At 46.0% G+C, this 16,721-nt stretch overlaps 3 protein-coding genes across 4 annotated transcripts; 1 reads left to right on the top strand and 2 right to left on the bottom strand.

The window, feature by feature from the left end:
• Positions 1 to 3,223: 3,223 nt before the first annotated feature.
• Positions 3,224 to 5,597, bottom strand: gpr12 (G protein-coupled receptor 12). Its single transcript, XM_086151315.1, has 2 exons — positions 5,343 to 5,597; positions 3,224 to 4,621 (listed from the first exon to the last, which is right to left on the bottom strand). The coding sequence occupies exon 2, from the start codon at positions 4,607 to 4,609 to the stop codon at positions 3,581 to 3,583; it is 1,029 nt and encodes a 342-aa protein (XP_086007441.1). The 5' UTR covers positions 4,610 to 4,621; positions 5,343 to 5,597; the 3' UTR covers positions 3,224 to 3,580.
• A 715-nt stretch (positions 5,598 to 6,312) lies between these two features.
• Positions 6,313 to 12,429, bottom strand: usp12a (ubiquitin specific peptidase 12a). Of its 2 annotated transcripts, XM_086151309.1 has the most exons (9): positions 12,208 to 12,369; positions 11,180 to 11,260; positions 10,863 to 11,076; positions 10,456 to 10,691; positions 10,121 to 10,197; positions 9,614 to 9,697; positions 9,310 to 9,507; positions 7,359 to 7,437; positions 6,313 to 7,259 (listed from the first exon to the last, which is right to left on the bottom strand). In XM_086151309.1, exons 1-9 carry the CDS (start codon positions 12,253 to 12,255, stop codon positions 7,158 to 7,160), a joined length of 1,119 nt encoding a protein of 372 aa, XP_086007435.1. In that variant the 5' UTR covers positions 12,256 to 12,369; the 3' UTR covers positions 6,313 to 7,157. The 2 variants fall into 2 exon arrangements, with proteins under 2 accessions (XP_086007435.1, XP_086007436.1); XM_086151310.1 differs by having other exon boundaries at positions 7,032 to 7,437; positions 12,208 to 12,429.
• A 502-nt stretch (positions 12,430 to 12,931) lies between these two features.
• rpl21 (ribosomal protein L21) lies at positions 12,932 to 16,487 on the top strand. The gene is made up of 6 exons (XM_086151307.1): positions 12,932 to 13,010; positions 13,734 to 13,812; positions 13,887 to 13,948; positions 15,338 to 15,450; positions 15,895 to 16,045; positions 16,362 to 16,487. The coding sequence occupies exons 2-6, from the start codon at positions 13,746 to 13,748 to the stop codon at positions 16,449 to 16,451; spliced, it is 483 nt and encodes a 160-aa protein (XP_086007433.1). The 5' UTR covers positions 12,932 to 13,010; positions 13,734 to 13,745; the 3' UTR covers positions 16,452 to 16,487.
• Positions 16,488 to 16,721: the final 234 nt, after the last annotated feature.

The following is a 16,721-nucleotide window of genomic DNA, read 5'->3' as shown; positions in this document are numbered from 1 at the left end:
CACAAGACATTCACAGGCCCTTGAGTGTTCTCATAATTAGCTCTAGATTAGTAACCACCCTAAAGACGCCTCCCCATGAACTCAGAGTCCATCCTTGGCTACACATTTTACAAAGTATCCCAATTTTTTTTTTTGCACACAACCATTACTTTGTGCCTGTCGCACTGTGAAAGCATTCGGCGGATTTTTGTGTATTTGTTATGTTGTTATGACATCCTAATGATACAGTCTCTTTCTATTCTTAGAAACAAAGCCCTTGTTTGCGCTCACTTAACCATAAAAATGTTAATGTTACAACTTCTGGGTAGACAAGGCTGTAGGCTCCCCAGGAGTAAAACATTCACCAATCAGATGAATGAGTTGTGTGCAATTTAGTTTTGTTTTTGTCTTTTCCCTCTCAAATATCTGTGTAGCCGAATCCACTCTGTCATCCATTAACCGCCTTTTACAAACTGGTGCATATTTAAGCAAGAGACGGGAAACTGAATGGAACAAATTCTACATTAACAGCCCAGGTGGAGAAATGTCGTTCAAAAAATGGTGCAGTCCAACTCATCCCTTCGATTTACTGGCTTTGGTAGCACCATGCATGGTGGAATAAAATCCCCCTACTGAAGCATGCCTTATTTACAGAAACAAATTAGTCAAGAGGAGGGTATTTAGGAATTTGATTATTACTACATTCAGAAAAAGGCTTCACAGCGCCGTGATATCATACAACACCAGAATCTGGATGAATTCAGGTCAGACCACAGTGGAAAAAAATAGAACTTTTTCAATGAATATAACAAAATAGACTTTTCTCCAAAGGTAAAAGTAATAAGAGTTTGTGATGGTGTGTGATGTGCCAGCCTGACCCGTTGGCGCCCATCCAATAACTAACAGGCTCCGGTCTGACACGGTGCACAGGTTCACGCACACTGGCCACATTCCAATGCTTGGAAATGCAATTCTTCTGCTTTGCTTACCTCCCTCAGACACTTTGCGCATAATCTAAACCAAAAGGGTGGAGTCTGGAGTGCCACACAAACCCTCCATGGGGCTCTTTTTGTGGCCAACGGAAAGGGGAGGAGGTAAGGAGAGAGAAAAGAGGCATTATCTCTGTATTTGGAAGCGGCCATTTTTAGCTCATTGATTCATTCAGAGGTCACTTGACGGACAACTGCCTTGACCAGACTGGATTGATTTAATATTAGCGATATCAGAGGAGATGGAAATCACACAGCAGGACAAGGATCTCAGTTCATTCAGTCCAATTCACTTTGGCTTGAAGTGCTAGAGCATCCACATCCCAGTCCTGTTTCTCCACAGAAAAAAAAAGAAAAGAAAAAAGACACGCCGTAGAACAACCAGGAAATGAGGCCACTTCTCGCAGAATTGACAGGAAGACTGGCAGCATTATCCTTGAAGGTCAGGGGTCATTAGGAATTGATATTCCTCCGATTTGTTTTTTAACACCCCCTGACATCACAAGGTGACAGAGTATGGTCCGCTGAGCTGCTTGCTCATACACACACACACACACATGCGCACACACACACACACACACACACACACAGACACACGCACGCACACATGCACATACCCAGAGGCCATGCAACTCATACCGTATGCACAACGAAAAAAACGTAAAAAATAAAAATACGGTCCCCAATCACGTACAGACACTTGAGGTTACAACACTCAGAACAGTTCATATGCTCACAAAAGGCAGAGGCAACAACAACAGCAAAAAAAAAAAAAAAAAAAAAAAGTTCACCGTTTCATCCGGGTGTGATAAATGATCGTAGCCCGATCGGGGGTCCCGAAGAACGCCCTTTGCAGACGAATGAGGCAGTGGAGTCATCAGTGGCAAATGTTTTGTTTGTTTGCTTTTTTTTCCCCAGACCAGAAGCTATATAATCCTACTGTCTATTTGACGATGTCAACAACAGCACGTCCCCCGAACCAAGCTGACCTTACTGGTCCTTCACTCTGCAGGAAGAAATCATGGTGGGATGTGGATGTTATTGCTGTCTGAGTATTGCTTCACCTCTTAAAAAATAACTACCATCCAAAGGCAGTTATTGCTGACTGGAGCGCGTGTATAAATGAAGATTTAGCTTGCATGTTACTGAATTGTTTACCGTTAAACTCAGAGCAGCTGGTAAGGGTTACTTGAGCTTCCGCTGGATTATTACTTGAACTAAAAACGCCTCTCGTCAATGACAAAAAAAAACGCTGCGTTTTTTTTTTCAATTGACCCAGACGGTTGGGATGGGGTTGTCCAGCATGAGGGTATTTGGGCCTTTGTTCCGAGGGTGGGGGGTCTCGTTGGAATCGGGGTGACACACAGCGCCCACGGCGACCTGTGTGACCTGACCCGTTGAGCTCGGGTTGGGGGGATTTGTGCTTGTTGCATGCAAATTACACTGAAGTCAAGCATGCAGATCAGATATCAGCTGGTTGAGCAAGGGGGGGGGGTCCATGAGAAACACCTTAGCCTTGAGGTGATTTCATAAGAGTTACTTAATTCAGTTATAAAATGGATATTTTGTCAACCTTTAAAAATAATAATGATAATAATAAAAATTGGATTGGTAGGATTTTCATACATAAAGATCAAGACAATCTCACAATAAGAAAAAGAAAGGGTGTGTGGGGGGGGTTACGTAATCCTTTGGATTTTATACCCAATCATGAAGAGAAATGGAAGAAGGGGTGGTGGTGGTGTGTGTGTGTGTGTGTGTGTGTGTGGGGGGGGGGGGTTAATGCCTGGGCTCCAGAAACGGGTTCACACCCGATCCAGAGAAAACAAGAGGACGATGGATGGGAGGGTGGGGTTGGGTGCGGTGGGTGGCTTAATTTCTTTGTGTGCGTCTGCGGATCAGAAGGAGAGAAAGAGAGAGAGAAAGGGAAAGAGAGAGGGCCGGTGGTCTATTTTTAGCCCCTCCGTGGCTCTTCAGCTTTCGATGCACGTCCAGGGTGCAGCCGCAGAGCGCTGGGATGCTGCTCCAGACGGGAGCTTTTTTTCCCTTTTCCAACCCTTAGAGAAGGCCTGTGCACGTCTCCTCTGTTCATCTGCACCCCCCATCCCCTCCCAGAAAGACGGAGCACGCTTCCATCAACGAAGCTTGTTAATGACATGCACATTCTGTGCACAGCTGCTGCCTGGAACATGGGATGCACTAGGCGCCCTCTGCAGAATGGGGTGGGGTGGCGTGGAGGCGTGGCATGGATGGGGGAGGTCGGAAGGGGTGTGTGTGTGTGTGGGGGGGGGGGTTGCGTGATGGCCCACCTTAACTGGGGAAGACAGTGAGAAAACCTCACCCTGCAGTGCACGCACGTGTGTGTGTGTGTGTGTGTGAGTGTAACAAAGGAAAATGCAGCCTTCCATCCGCGTGAGTGGTAGATACCTAAGCAGACTGCTGCTCTAAGACCCTCAGTCAGAAGTGAAGCCTTTAGCCGCTTCCTCTCTTATCGTCTTGTCTCCCCCCCGCTGTTGCTGCTCCCTGCGGCGCCGGACGCATCCGGCGAGGAGCAAAGCCGACCCGGGGCGCCTCTCCCAACCCCCTCTCTCTTCCCACCTGGGTCCGCTCGCTCAGACGTCACTCGGTGTTCGAGCGCGGTGGGTCACGCCAGCCGGCACGCAGCCGCAGCACACCAGCCACAGGGCCTTCTGGATCTCCTGGTTCCTGAAGGCGTATATGACCGGGTTGATAACGGAGTTGTACGTGGCAGGCACCAGTGTGGCGTAGGTGTAGAGCGGCGGGTAGGTGTAGTCCGCGATGAGGGAGTAGACAGTGAATGGCATCCAGCAGGCCGCGAAGGTGCCCAGGATGATGGCCAGCGTCGACACGCCCTTCCGCGTCGTGACGTAGTGAGGTGTGGCCGCCAGGAAGTGATGCTGGAGGGCGATCTGGTGAGCGTGACGCATCACGATCTTGCAGATCTGCACGTAAAGTTGCAGCATGAGGCCGAAGAGCAGCAGGAAGGACACGGAGAGCACGGCGATGTTGTTCTTGGTGAGGGGCCGCACCACGCTGCACGTCGCTTCCTCTGCCAGGCAGTTGACCCCCGTGACTGGCAACAGGCCCAAACACAAGGAGAGACCCCACAGCAGCACCAGCATGGTGTAGGTGAAGGCCGCTGTCCGCTCCGAGTTGTAAGTGAGGGCGTAGTACAACGACAGGTAGCGGTCGATGGTGATGGCGAGCAGGCTGAAGACCGAGGCGGAGAAGGAGGCCACCACCAGGCCGACAGTCAGCAGCTGGGCGGAATCGGAACGGAGCAGGTAGGCACAGGTGAAGTGGAGCACAAGGCCCAGGCCGGCCAGCAGGTCCGCCAGAGCCAGGCTGCCGATGAGCAGGAACATGGGCGCCCTGAGCGCCGGGTTCTGCCAGATCACCAGCACCACCAGGGCGTTCTCGCAGGCGATCAGCGTGCCGGACGAGCACAGCACAATGTCCCAGGGGTTGACCAGCAGCGGCAGCTGGCCGGGAGGGAGCGGCTCCTCGGACGGGAACGTCCCCAGGCCCGTGCTGTTGTCCATCAGGCCTCCTCCTCCGCTGGCCCACGCTGTGGGGTCAGGGGTCAGCCAGCTGGGGGTGACCGCTGGCTCTTCACTCATTGTGCCCCCCGTCTAAAAAAAAAAAAGAAAAAAAAAAGGGGAATTTAACATGCAAACTCTAACATCAGATGTGACACGACGCACCCTTCCGGCAGAGTTGGCCCGTCGAGCCTCTTTTTTTAATCTCTTTTGCTGCACAATTTACAACAAAAACGCTGTCCCACCCCCTCAGGACCTGCCCTGTGTGTTTCTAATCTCAGTGTGTCTCTCCATCTGCCGGAGCCTCGGAAAAGCACATTATGCAGGAGCACACTCCATGCTGATGGGTGTCGTTTCACCTGAAAAAAAAAAAAAAACTAGAGGCTGCAAGCCTGGATATTCTCCTTTTTTTGTTGAAATGATAGAACCCCGCAGTGGACAACCGGTCTGCGTGGAGGTGGGGGTCAGTGACTGTGCAGGAGTGGGGAGAAAAGAAAAAAAAAAAAAGCACCGCAGGCTTCTCCGGCACATCAGGGCCACGGTTTCCCTGAGAGGAGACACACCGACGGGTTGCCTGCGCTGCTGCTTGGCCCCCACCGGTATCGGATACACGGAGCCCCCCCGGACACCGCCGCGCCCGTCACGCAAGGGGGGGGGGTGCATCCACGGAGCCCGCAACGCCAACGGCCATATGGAGCCCCCCCCCCCCCCCCCAACACACACACACATTATGCACGGAAACGCGGTGGCCGCTCCACGTCAGCTTAAAAAAAAGGGGGGGGGGGATGCTGGAAAGAGAAAGGAGGGAGCCTACCTTGACCGTGAGAGGTGACACTTCAAGTCTAGATGGAGGAGCTCCAGCCTTGCGTTGCCATGTCTGGGGGGAGGGGGGGCAGGGTGGAGGCGCAAACCTGGGGGAGGAGGAGGTGAAGAAGGGTGGTGGTGGTGGTGCTGGTCCTCTTCTCCGCGGCTGGAAGCTGCGAGGATGCGATGAAGAGGGGGGAAAAAAAGGAAAAAAAAAAAAACGACTCTGCCGTTAACGGCGCATCGCCGTGGACTGCGGCTGTGAGGGGAGCAGAGGAGAGGAGGAGGCGTGCGGGGAGTGGAGGTGCGGGGAGGTGGTGGAGGGGAGTGGTGGTGGTGGTGGGGGGGGGGGGGGTCGGGCGGTGCGGGGGTCCCTTGCGCGCAGGAAAGGTGAGGGAGGGGGGGGGGGCGGACTCCCCGTGAAGAGCCGAGCGTCTCAAGGACAGAGTCTCCAGGTGCGCACGGCTTTATCATTCACAGCAGCCACATAGGATTCTTCTTCTTCTTCTTCACGTCTCGCTGTCGGATAAAGCCGGTTCCGGCGCGTGCACGTTTGCCTCCGTGCGTGTGATGCCCTCCGGACTCCGGTTGCGCGAATTCGGAGACGGAGGATGCTGTGACGCCCTGCTATTCTGGTCCCGTCTGTGCTATTAAAAGGCAAACGATGTGTGTCACCATCCTCCAACTCCCCCGCCCCCCAACCTCCATCCCCTCATCCGCCCGTCTCCATCCTCCGTGACACCTCCGCTGGTTAGTGAGTGTGGGGTGGGCATCGCACATAGTTGGTAAAAGTTGTTTTCCCACGGTAACTTGACTTCCAAGGTGTGAATGAAGTCAAAAATAGTTTCTATTGCGGTGGTGGAGTGTGTGTGTGTGTGCGTGAGAGAGACCAGGTATCACCGCTAGGGGGCGACGTCGAGCTACTATGAGTCATCAGTGTGCACCTGTGGGGCAGAGGAGACAGACAGTGGCGCCCCGCCTCAATCTTATTGGCTTTATTTCTTTTTCTTTAAAACAGAAAATGATCGCTTCACAACAAGCCTTTTTCAAGCGAACCCCCCACCCCCCACCCCCACATTGAACTTTGCCGAACATCTACAAAACTGTATCAAAAGTGCACCATAGTGTTAATACGTCTTCTCGAGAGCTAACATTTTTCCAGTAATATTATCTTCTAGTAATATTTATACAAATACCATTCTGTACACTGTAGAAATACACAGTCCAGCGCCTTCCCCCCCCAATCCTGACACTCACATCCCCCACCGGTCCTCCTTTACATCCACTCTAAAACCACAACCCACTCAACATAAATCCCGGTGCAGAATATCTGAGCGGGAGGGAGGGAGGGGGGATAGGGCACAGAGACACTCGGCTAGTATCACGTCATAAGAATGATTAAATACTCTCTCAACCCACACCCAAGGCAAAAAAACTAGAACGCAACTCATACAAACAACCCGATATCTGTACAATCCTCATTCGATGTCTTTAAAAACAATCTTGACACAGTTTTCATTCATTAACGTCTCATTGCAGCAGCAGTGTCCAGCCAGACTGAATGGAATGGGAAGGGGGGCTGGGGAGGGGATGGAGGAACAGCCAGTGTGTGGAAGGGTTTGGAGTGGGGTGGGTGGGGGGGCTTCCACGGCTGAGCTGCAGAGCTGAGTGCGTAAAAGCACAGGTATGAGTTACAGCTGTGCGGACAGGTGTCACACCATGCAGGGTGCCGTGGTGTTTCTATGGTCCACACGTCCACCCCTCGGGGGCGGGGGGGCGGGGTGCGTCTTCCCCCGATATCCGCCGTCAATCACTCCATCCACGATCAGTCTCTGGACTGGTAAAAGAGGATGTAGCCTGACTCAGAGTTCTTGGAGATTTCAGAAGTGAGGCCGTAGAATTCTTCTATGGCCTGTGCATCTATTTTCTGCAAGAGGAGAACGATGAACCGCAGTGGAGTTATGAAGCCGGACAAGAGGCATAAACAAAGCAACATGTCGAAAGGTTTTAGAGTGAATGAACTCACCTCCACGATGTCATCGTCAAACAACAGCCAGAAGTCATGACTTTTCACAATGGCAATGTAATGACCCCTGTTTGGACCACTAGAAAGATAAGGAACACTGAATCAACTCAACGGGCCGTGGACAATCTTTACACCTGAAGGCAGCACATCCTGCATCATCTAAGTGACTCTGTTATGACATTACACACCAGACCGTTCAGTCAAGGGCAGGACACACTTGGCATTTATTTTATATGATTATAGGGTGGAGAGTCCAATCACATAGAAACCTGTTTGATGGCATATGACGTCAGAAAGCAGCAGGGTGGGCTGGAGGTGAGTCAAACTTGCTTATGTGTTAGCAGAGTTAACACCAAAACGCTAGATGTTGTTTCAGTTATGATCCCCTTCAGCGAATAATCACAAGTTATTTGAGAATTCAGATCAATAACCTCCTCATCGTTTCTTTCACAAATCAGGATTTCAGCCAGGGCGGTCAGTGAGCAGCAGCAACACTGTGTTAGTGTATGTTACTGGTGAGTCAGGAATCAGTTCTGATCAACTTAAAATTGGGAAACACTAATCTAAAACACTGAATCTGACCACAAAATAAAACAAATATCCTTTAGACGGGATTGGAAAGGCGGTAACTTCATTTTTGATTTGGCTTTTTAATTATGCATTTCTTTTGGAGAGTATAAAAATGGCCTTACATCAGGGTTTCCTTTTTCCTTTTGAAAAGACAAACAAACAAAAACTTATTGGGACTACTGAGATTTATTTTGTTGGACTAAAAGACTCACTGTTAGTCTCGCAGAATTGTGCTTTTTATTTGCTGCGTTTCAGCTTTAACTCAAAAGTAGAAGAGCAGAGTGCCTGTCCATCTCCAATGAGACTGACATTTTCCTTTTCTCTCTTATAACTTGATTTATATGCAATGCTCCACTTTCAGAAAACAACATACTGTGGGTAAAAAAAAATCCACAGGATGCCAGGATACACGAGTAACAGTGTCAGTGAAAAAACAGTGGAAAAACAAGTTTACTTCATCAGCAGGTTTCAATATTATGTAGTATTACCAAAAAGCCCTAAACATAGCCACAGAACAAAAAGAAACACCAGAGGAAAAAGGAGGATTTAGACTGGCAGCCACTGATTGGCAAGAACATGTCATCACTGAGCAGTCCTCAACACAAGAACTGAAACTGCCATTTGGAAAAAAAACCCTGCAGGAGCACTACATATTAGCATTGGTGCTATCTGTAGCCTTCGCTGGCTCTCTTCTCTTGCTTTGTGTGTGACAAAAAGCGAGACCAAGCAACATGTACACCATCGCCTCCATTGTTTGTGTGTTTAGTGTCACATGAAAAATGACATCACGGAAGTTTCTTGCTGCCATGCAATGAGGACCCCCCCCATCCCCATATTGAGGAGGTACTATGAAGTAATGGAAAACCACCCAAATGGATTCATTCATGTTGTGCGGAAACTGTGAAGTAGAAAGCAGCCATTATTTACAGAAAAGTCCCCAACTGAAACGGAACACACGACTAGACTTTTCATCTTGTGATGGACCGTTCTCTTATGTGTTCCTGTTGAAAGTAAAAGAAAGAAACATCTGAGGATGCTGAAGCACCAAAGTGATGATTTGATTCTGGCTGTCTGCTGGTCAGAAATGACCTCAAATGAAGACACATTTCCTCTAAATCAGAACTATTAGGGGTGACATTGTGTCTAAATATCTGTTAAAAAGTGGAAACAGTGAACAGAAGTTCAGACTGGAAAACCCAGACTTAACCCACATACATCTAATAAGCAGCCAAGATAAAACAATGAGAGTAAGCAGACTGGTGTTACCCATGTGAGATGATATTCATAATTAAAATGTTTCTGTACTTTTGTGCCAAGAAGTAGGAATGTGGTAAGAGTTATTTTACTACTACTATATTATGGTCATGTGTTTCAGACTCACCTCCCACAATGCACAACTACAGCAACCAGATCATAAAGCCTCTCAGGATTGGTGGCATCCCCAGACGTGTTGAAGAGGCGGAGCTCCAGAGGGAAGACGACACGATAGGACAGCTTGGTGTAGCGCTGCAGCTGCTCCATGTACTTAAAGCGCTTCAGGTGCAGTGCCAGGATCATTGGTAGCTTCTTTACGCGCATCCTACACCACAAATATAACAATGTTTGGCACTAACCCGAGATGCATGAGTAGACAAAGACATACATAAAAAGTTAATAAATCTAATTTATGTTGGAAGACACCGTACCTCTTGTGTGCCTCCTGCTTGCTTCTACATTCTTCACAGTAGTATTTGTACTCACTGCACAGTGTCTCTGTGTTACTGAAACCTCTGAATGGAGACAGAGTGAGAATGTTGGACCACTGTCTCCACCACTGTGAGGTGCACATCTTAGTTTTTTAATCAAATCCTCCTCACACTAGCGAGGCACAAGTGCACTATCACAGATGCAAAAATTGTGTATTTCATGTACTTCTGTGATGCAACACTTTACTTCTACAAACAGTAAATAAAACACCACTTGGGTAAAAGTACTTACAAGCACTCTATTTTTGAGATTTGTCAATTCGTCATGGAATATTTGCAACTTACAACAACCAATGTTCTTCAAATTGCTCTGACCTAATGTCAATAACCCAAAGGCAGACTGGGGAAAGCCCAAAGTCCTCACATCTGGTTAAAGTAATTCCTCCGTAATGGAAAATTCTAAAAGATACTTTCACTCAGTTGACTGACAAGGCACTGTTCAATTACCTGAGGCAGTGTGTGATGGAGGTATTCTGTTCCACATCCACAGAGAGGTCAAGAAAGTCCTCATCTTTGCTGCTTATCTAAAGGATAAGCAAAACAGAAAAACCATTAAGTCCAAAACACTGTGATACTTTATTATTACCTGGATTACCTGGATAACCCAATATTAAGAGAGAGGTTTGATGTAAAACAATGATGGTCACTGACATATGGATATAAAATGGTTCTATTTTTGGAAGAAACAGAAAAAATGGTGTGGATCCTCTTAATTTGATGAGTGGAAATATATTTTACCCTGAATTCTACCATCCATGTACATAAGCTGCGTGATATCTTACAGTTTCACAGGTGAGGCACCGTGTCTCATTTGTCAGAGTGCCTTGGAAGATCTCATGGACCCAGGTAGGGGCAGGCGTGGCATTACTATTGTTATTCTGAGAGTCCAATGTGCCATTGGCAAGGCGGCCATTGGTCTTCTCCTGCTTCCTCTCCTCTTGAAGTAGATCTGCGATGGTGTTGAGCAGGTAATTCAAGAACTCATGGGCGTCCTGTTGCATGTAATTATCAAACAACTCTGTGGGGGGAAAAAATAAACCTGCATTTCACATACTGTACAGGCTAAATATCCTCTGGCCATTGCAATGCTGTTGAGCTTTGATTATAGCAACAATAATATGGTGCGCATTATTATTAGCAACAGTTTGCATTTGTAAATACCAGTCGCCCATTCTGTTCTCAATCTCACCATTCTCCTTGCGTAGTCTTGTGATGAACTTCTTTGGTTGGATGACGCCCACTTTCTTCTTTTGGTTTGCAATACTATGGAACAGGTCAGCCAGGCAGGTGAGCAAATTCTCCTTCCGCCGAGGTTGACTTCTGTACGCCAAGATCTTCTCACGGAAGGGCCTACAGAAGTAGAGAGCCTGCAGCACCGAGTTGCAGTAGCAGGTGTTCCCAAACTACAAAGGAGCAATCACGTAAGGCTTACAGGAATCAAGAGTACCCAAGACAGTCACAACGGTAAGGAAAACACTGAATCAACATCGTATGAAGACCACTTACATTGACAAGGCCAAAGTAGTGCTCATTGACAGGGAATTGCTCCGATCCAATCTCTTTCTCCAGAGCAGAGGCATTGGCGCCCTGTGAATGGCAATGTTATGCTTATCAAAACACAAGAAAAAGCCATGATAAGAGAAATGCAACAGGTAAATCAGTAAGCGATTTTTGAATCATTTGACTGAGCTTGGGACTATCGAGGTCATTTGTTAGAGGGAGGAAAGAGAAAATTGAGGGGTGTTTCAATAAAATACATCAAAATCATCCAAAGATGCTTCCAAATGAGAAAAGATTGGTCTATGATTGCACGTGTCAGGAGAGAAAGTACCCAAGTGGGGAATACAGCTGAAACTTGGTGCAGGACCGGAGCTCTCTCGACTGCAACTTGAGTTAATGTGATTTTAACGAGTAGTTGTGAGACGATGCAATAAAGTATATACAGCGGCAGCCTTAGCGGAGTGGACAGGGACCTCGACAGAGCCCACAACTGCGCAGCTGATGTTAAGCCATGTCGTCATCGCCTGCGAGAATAATATCTGGAAGCTCGTCAGAGGCCAACACTTAACTTAGCCTCTGTACACGATTTCCCAACACCTTGTGCGGAACGGCAGCCTATCGGCGTGAAGTAATGTGCTAAGCAGCTGCATTCCAGTTGCTTGAAAGCACTAATACTGTTTTAGCCCCAGTTGTCTTTACCTGAGACAGTTAGCCACGAACCAACTGCAGCAGGTGCCCTGCCACTACACTCAACAAGCCGTCGTACTAGTTATTGAACGAAGTGGTCGTCAATATACGAGTTAAAAAGTAGTCGACTCTCCCGTGTGACTATCGAATATCCCCAGCAGAGATAGCAAAGCTTGGAAGGCGGTTTGTCGCTTCTTGCTTTGCATTGGGTCGGAAAAAAAAACTGCTTGGCTAGCAGAGACAACATTTTCCAGTTTTAATTTAATAATAAGTCCACGGCTTCAAACGGCTAACAACAAACACGGCCAGTGACATCCCCGCACCGGCGGACTGACTGGTAAACTCACCATGGTACAAAAAGAGGCAAATTTTGAAACTGTCATTAGGATTTCCATTCGCCTAGCGCCATCTTCCACAGCACCACCGCGCGCACACCGAACTGAGTCCCCGCGTGAGGGCAGGACGATTTTGCTGAGCTCGCGACGGAACGTCCAACGGCAGGATGCAAGAGCATTCACGCTACGTCGCTTCCCACTTTGCTTGACCCCGGTTTGTCGTGTTTGTGTGTGGATTCCCGCTGTGACAGTAACATCCTACCAGTACCCGACCTCCTGACAGCAACAACTGACTTGATTATCACGTCGGGAGCTAAGAATTCCCCAAATAAATCGAATGATAGAAAAGGAGAAATTGATTGGATTCACTCAGCTGTTGCGCATGCGTTCCACTGCAATGGCTGTGACTGATAGTTATAACCAGGTTTGTAAAATACTCAGATGATTTTTCAGAGCTGTTTCGACAAAAAATAAAACGTAGTTTAATCTGTAAACGTCAAAGGGCATTTCTCAATATTTAATATGCAAGTAGCGTATTCATACTCTCCGTAACTGATGGCCAGCAACCAAATCCCTGGGAAATTTCCCGGTGGTATCTGATTCAGAATCTGTTAGCGCACAAACCGGATGTGGTGATTTCGCGACGTTTCTCAAAGGAATCGTTATATATGCTGATCCTGGATCTGCTGTTATGCCGGGTCTCTCATTTTGGTTCAGGCATTTTCACAGCCAGCCCCAATTCTGCCCAACAAGGCGGAGTTAGTGGGCCTCCGCTCTTCCTTTCCGCCGTGCCCGCCATCTTGCACAGACCGGGGGTAAGACTTTCTCTCTTCCAAATATGAGTTTTACCCTACTTCTGCCATGATTCGTTGATATATACATAGACATAGAGACCGCAGCGTTTCCCCGCACACGCCAGTGTGTAAATATGGTCTGTAAGTCCGTCCCATTGAGTTTAGAGCGGCTGTAAAACGGTGCCAGGAGCCGCGGCGTGGCTGTCCATGCGGGCCTAGTGGTCGGAGCAGCGATCGGCAAAAGTGGCATATTCCAGTCAACTTTTTCTGCCCCGTTAGTACTAAGGGTCAGTGTAAGAATGGCCAGAAATTGTGTATAATTCGTCATATCACTGTGAAAACAACAACCTATTGCAGTTCCTTGTTTCGTCTTGTGGTATCTTCACGACAGCATGAACACACCCGGTCACACTGACCAGCAGGCTCAGTGGAGGGTTCGTTATGCTAGCCTCTGACCCATCTCACAAAACATATCTTAAAACTGTTATGATCCGTTTTAATTCGCAAGTTGGAGCCCCCGGTGCAGCTGGACACTCGTATGAAAATTGCCTCGTTAATTCAAGGAGACGGTGATAATATAAAACATTCGAGATATACGATACCAACTACTGGCCTCGTTCAGTAAAGACCAAGCTAGATGCAAAACGTACCTAGCAAAGCATAGCCCTTTTTAACTATTTGTATCGTGTCGAAGGTGAATTGAAATCTTCAAACCCTTTCAATGACGTTTCAATTGTTCCACAGTAATCAGGCATCATGACGAATACCAGAGGCAAGAGGAGGGGAACTAGGTACATGTTCAGCAGGCCATTCCGCAAGCATGGTGAGTATATATTAAAAGTTCGAACTTATTTGACGTGCTGGGCTTCATTGAATTAACTTACATCCACTTTACAGGCCCAATTCCCCTGTCCACATACATGCGCATCTACAAGAAGGGCGATATTGTTGACATCAAGGTAAGACTGAGTAAATGTTCCACTTATAAGGATCAGGGTTTTTTGAGCATTGTAGTGATTAAGTGCACTGAGCATATTTTTACATTTTTTTTAATCAATTGTGCTTTTATGTCTTTGCACTATTTTTATTGGGATAAAGTTTGGGTTAGAATTCAGTAGTTTTTTGTTACTCCTAATAGATAATGGGTCTTGATTAGACATTATGGCATAATTATAAGGTCAGATGATAAGTAGCTCATTTTTGCCATTGAACGGATCTGCCATTGTTGGATAAGAAAACATCTTAAAGCTGTCTCAAGTGTAATTATTTTTTGCTGAGGCTTTGTTAAATAGTTTTTTGAAAATGCTTGACATGTACATGTTGTTGTCAAACTGTCATTTAGTACATTTTCAAGGTATAATACTGTAAAATCACCTGTTTTATGTTGAGATTAGAAAGCAGCATTGGTTTAGAATATGGATAATGTTTGCGCTGCTTGTGAATTGTTTGTTGTCATACAAGTCATGTTGTAGGAATGAGTCAGTCCGGGTTATTTAAATGACTGCTTTTCTATTAGTTGTACAAGTATATTTCAGCTTTGGTCTGGTTTTTATTTATTTATGTGTTTTTACCAAACATAAGGCAGAAATCCCATGTTGCACTACTGTCTGATTTGTAAACGGGTCCTAACAGGTCAGCCTTTATTAATTTGGTCTATCTGCCATTATAACTAGTTTGGCAGATCAGAAACTATATTGGCTGTAAATTACATTACATTACAGTCATTCAGCAGACGCTTTTATCCAAAGTGACTTACAAAAACCAAACTTAGAACAGACAATAGTCCTTACACTTAATATATGACTTTAAGACAGCTGGTTTTTAACATTTAGGCTCACGGTATATTATTTCAAACTGATTCATACAGAACCATGCAATTTGGGGAAAATAGCAACATCTGCGGTGATGTTTGAAAGTGTCAGTGTTTTTTTGTTAAGGGGTATAAATTAAAAGGGCCTGAAATCTTGCTTGCTATATGGGCCAAAACCAAGGACAGGCACAAAAAATGAGAATGCTTTAAAATGAACTATTTTGAAAAAAGCAGTTCTTGGTGGCTCATTTAAAAATTGGTCAAAGTTGATCAGAATCTGAAACACTTAATTGATTCTGCCGGGGGAAATTGCTTAAAGAATAATAAGAAGAAAGATTAATAACTACAGATTTATTCAATTACCCCCAGGATCAATTAAGTATTAGTAATCAGAGTGATTTTTGCCCATTTATAACTTATTTATACAATGCACATAATTATGCACACACGCCACATCAGACCACACTATGTGCAAAACTGTTAAACATATATGTTGTGTGAATTGTCAATCATACATTGCTGTCTGGGTTCTTCACAGGGTACAGGTACCATTCAGAAAGGTATGCCCCATAAATGCTACCATGGTAAGACAGGACGTGTCTACAATGTCACTCAACATGCTGTTGGCATCATTGTCAACAAGCAGGTCAAGTAAGTATAACAGATTTGATTTTTGACGTGATCTGGTCATGGATTATCATCCTATACAATGTCATCTTTTTATGCCATAGCTTGGTTGCCTAATCAAGTAATCTTAAGTGTGGATGAAATTTGTTTCATGTACACTGCACATCATTTACATTATTCTGGAAAAATACTAAGACTGGCACACTTGCTCATACACTTAATCAAGGAAGATTTTGGGCAACCCCATCTTCACTTTGCCACCAGGGCCATTTGATGTCCTCAGTGGTCATTCACATGGGGAAAACTACTTAATCCTTTGGCACTTCCAGCCTAACTCATGTTAGTGCTGCAGTCCCGACAAGGTGACAGCTTTAGGTGTTTAATAAGGCAGCAGTGCTCGCAATTTTTGAGTGTGTAACAAGTTCCTCCCAATATTTTGGTTGTAAACATGGCTGTTTTTTTTCACAGGGGCAAGATCCTGGCCAAGAGGATCAATGTGCGCATTGAGCATGTGAAGCACTCAAAGAGCAGAGACAGTTTCCTGCAGCGTGTCAAGGAGAATGAGGCCAGAAAGCTGGAGGCCAAGCAAAAGGGTACATGGGTGGAACTGAAGCGTCAGGTAGGACTCCTAAAAATATGGGATGTCATTGTATTCTTTAATATTATATTACTATTATTAAAGAGAAATGAAAATCAAAGATTTGGTTTATAGAGTAATGTATATCAGAGTTCAGCTGCACAAAATGCCATAGCTTTTATTACACATGACATTTAAGACTGACTGAAGTGTCATAAATCCTATTCTTGCATAATAACTAATCAAAGTTAATACACAATTTACCATATATTTTGAACGATAGTTACAGGTTAAGTGAACCCAAGTAATTCTGTTTTTCTTTTTCCCCCTCTTTTGTCTTGAATGGATCTTCATGCAGCCTGCTCCTCCCCGTGAGGCTCACTTTGTAAGCACCAAGAAGAACCAGCCACAGCTGCTTGAGCCCATTCCCTATGAGTTCATGGCATAGAAATGCTCTCCAGAATAAAAAATGTTTATACACACTGTGCTTGTAATATTGCCTTTTTTTAATAGCATGTTGCTGTCATTATGTGCTCTTACTCTGTGATGATTGTCCATAACCAATTGATGTCGCAAAATGAAATCAAAAGAACAAATTTCACCGGCGATCTAAGAGCGATGAGCACACGTGGCTCAAGCATTCACACCTGAACACATCTGTTTCAAACATCACTCATGAGCAAGCCTTTGCCCAAGGTTTTCTGATTTTGTACTGGAA

This window comes from Fistularia commersonii, chromosome 8 (assembly GCF_037954325.1).
Source record: "Fistularia commersonii isolate RoL2024-O1a breed Wild chromosome 8, RoL_Fcom_v1.0, whole genome shotgun sequence".
NCBI classification, from domain to species: Eukaryota; Metazoa; Chordata; class Actinopteri; order Syngnathiformes; family Fistulariidae; genus Fistularia; species Fistularia commersonii.
Note: the sequence above shows the minus strand (reverse complement) of the source record. Positions and strands in the feature narration are given on the sequence as shown.